The following is a 2,302-nucleotide window of genomic DNA, read 5'->3' on the forward strand; positions in this document are numbered from 1 at the left end:
AGTGGAAAGAAAAATGTTTGTAAACCTCTGTGTTATACATTTCCCCTGTTTGCCTATGCTCTGTCACCTTTCCTCCAGCTATGCACCCTCCCTCACCATTCAGAGTACAACCCCCTCCCCCATCACCTCACCTTACTTTCTCTTCTCGCCTCCCACCTGTATCCACCTGCGACCTCTTACCTGTTAACTTGTGCTCCGCCCCCTGCCCCTTCCTCCCGTCCCCTCACCTTTTTAATTCAGGCATCTGCTTGCTTTTTGCTCATACCTTAATGAAGAAGCTCAGCCATGAAATGTGGGTTACTCTTTTCTTGCTATAGATGCTGTGTGGCCTGCTGAGTTTCACCAACACTTGTATTGCGGCATCTGCAGACTTTCCTGTTTAACAAACTATTAACAACAACTTTACCTCAGTATTCAATTTCTCTTCAATATGTAACACCATACACGTTTAAACCCTATATACATATCACATTCCAAACATGTTATATTCCCACATTCTGAATTTTTTTTAAAATTTGACCAAGAAAATTAGTTTTCTTTATTCTCCAAGCTCATTAACAGTTTTTTAAATAGCACTACTGGGGTTTCTGAATTGAAGTAGAATTGCATGCAACATTAAAAAATTGGACAGATTTCCCCAATTCTAAATATTAGGCGCTGCTCTGCATTCTACCAGTTTCCGAAAACTTTTTCTGAAGCTATCATCCAGAAAGGCGTACAGAAAGGGATTAAGACAACTGTTAGCATAGCTTAGGCTGGTGATGAAATAGGAGATCCCAATGATAACTGTCGTCTGTTGAATATCTGTTGTTAAAGCCAATATGGTGCTCAGATGGTATGGAGTCCAGCAAAATAGGCAAACCGCTAGGATAACCATCACCATTATTGTTACCTTCTTCTTTGCTTTGTCCAGAGCCTTGGCGTTGGTGTTCAAGCGCATGCTTCTCAGTTTGCACAGCATCATTGTGTACAGGATGCAGATGGTGGAGACTGGAATGGCAAATCCCATCAGGAGAGAATAAATCCGACTAGCCTTCCACCACAAGACCTCGGGATGAGGGAACACATAGACACACTGCAGCCTGCCCTTGTCATCGTGGATTTTGCCAAAAATCGTGAAGGGTGAAATGATGACGGTGACGAAGAGCCAAACGCAGCCACTGACTATCTTAGCAGCCCTGTAGGTGCGGTAGGACATTTTCTTGGACTTGGCGGTGGCAAGCACCACCAGGTAGCGATCAATGCTCATGACGGTCAAGAAGTAGATGCTGGAGAAGGTGTTGTACTGGTCAATGGAAATAATCAATTTGCACATTAACTCGCCAAAAGGCCATTGAAGGAGAAGGTAGTCCGCGACATTTATGGGTAAAACTAGAGTGAAAAGTTCGTCGGCGATGGCCAGATTTAGGATGAATATGTTTGTCACCGTTTTCATTTTCGGTGCTTTGAGTATAACATAGATGACGGCGGTGTTGCCCGTTAACCCCACAGCACATATCACTGAATAAATGATGGGAATGGCGATGTAAAAGTCAGGATAGGGTCCCGGCCCGGTTGTATTGGTGCTGTTGACCCCCCCGGTCGAACAGTTGCCCTGAGGCTGTGTGCAAGAGGTGTTGGCAGAGACTGCGAACGATGACAAAGGTTCCATCTTCAAGGCTGTCGAGGCGGAATCCGTGGCAGTTTTGTTGGGCGTGCAGAGCTACCCCGCTAGAGAAACGTTCCCTGGCTTAAGGGACTTCATTCAGACCACGCCGCGATTTCTTTCATTTATTGTCAGGGCGATGAGATGCAGAAGGCAATAAGTTCCACTGGACCGCGAATTCTGCGGGGGAAGGGGTGGGAGGTACTGGAAACACCAATTTGGACTTCGGGGTCAATGGAGCAAGGGAAATAATTCGTATTTCTGGTGAAAAACCAGTGGATCTTCATTTGCCTCAGTCACTGGGCGATCAATACATTGAGTTGCAGTCCTTCATTTAATGCAATCATCGCTGTCTGGCGAGTTAGGACGCATTTTCCAATGACTGCGAGGTCATCTCTCGCAGAACCATCATCTGCTGATCGGAGAGCAAAGTGCATACATTTAGCACAAAACTACTCGAAAAATATACCTCAACAAATTTTGTGTTTGATTTTTAACATTTCCCGTAACAGGATTCCAGGTCCACTTGCGGGAGGTGCCCGAAAGAATGATTTTCTGCCTTGCGATATACAAATGCAATCTAAATTAAACTTACATATATCCTGGTGCTTTGATTGCTGCAAAGAGTTCACCCGCTCTTGAAACCAACTTGGACTG

At 45.0% G+C, this 2,302-nt stretch overlaps 1 protein-coding gene across 1 annotated transcript; it reads right to left on the reverse strand.

The window, feature by feature from the left end:
- Positions 1–643: 643 nt before the first annotated feature.
- Positions 644–1,651, reverse strand: LOC138752745 (neuropeptides B/W receptor type 1-like). Its single transcript, XM_069915430.1, has one exon. The coding sequence runs from the start codon at positions 1,649–1,651 to the stop codon at positions 644–646; it is 1,008 nt and encodes a 335-aa protein (XP_069771531.1).
- Positions 1,652–2,302: the final 651 nt, after the last annotated feature.

Source organism: Narcine bancroftii, chromosome 2, assembly GCF_036971445.1.
Source record: "Narcine bancroftii isolate sNarBan1 chromosome 2, sNarBan1.hap1, whole genome shotgun sequence".
Taxonomy (NCBI): Eukaryota; Metazoa; Chordata; class Chondrichthyes; order Torpediniformes; family Narcinidae; genus Narcine; species Narcine bancroftii.

Bases quoted from the DNA above. Each gene is read 5' to 3' on its own strand.
- LOC138752745 (XM_069915430.1), bottom strand. From the start codon at position 1,651: ATGGAACCTTTGTCATCGTTCGCAGTCTCTGCCAACACCTCTTGCACA.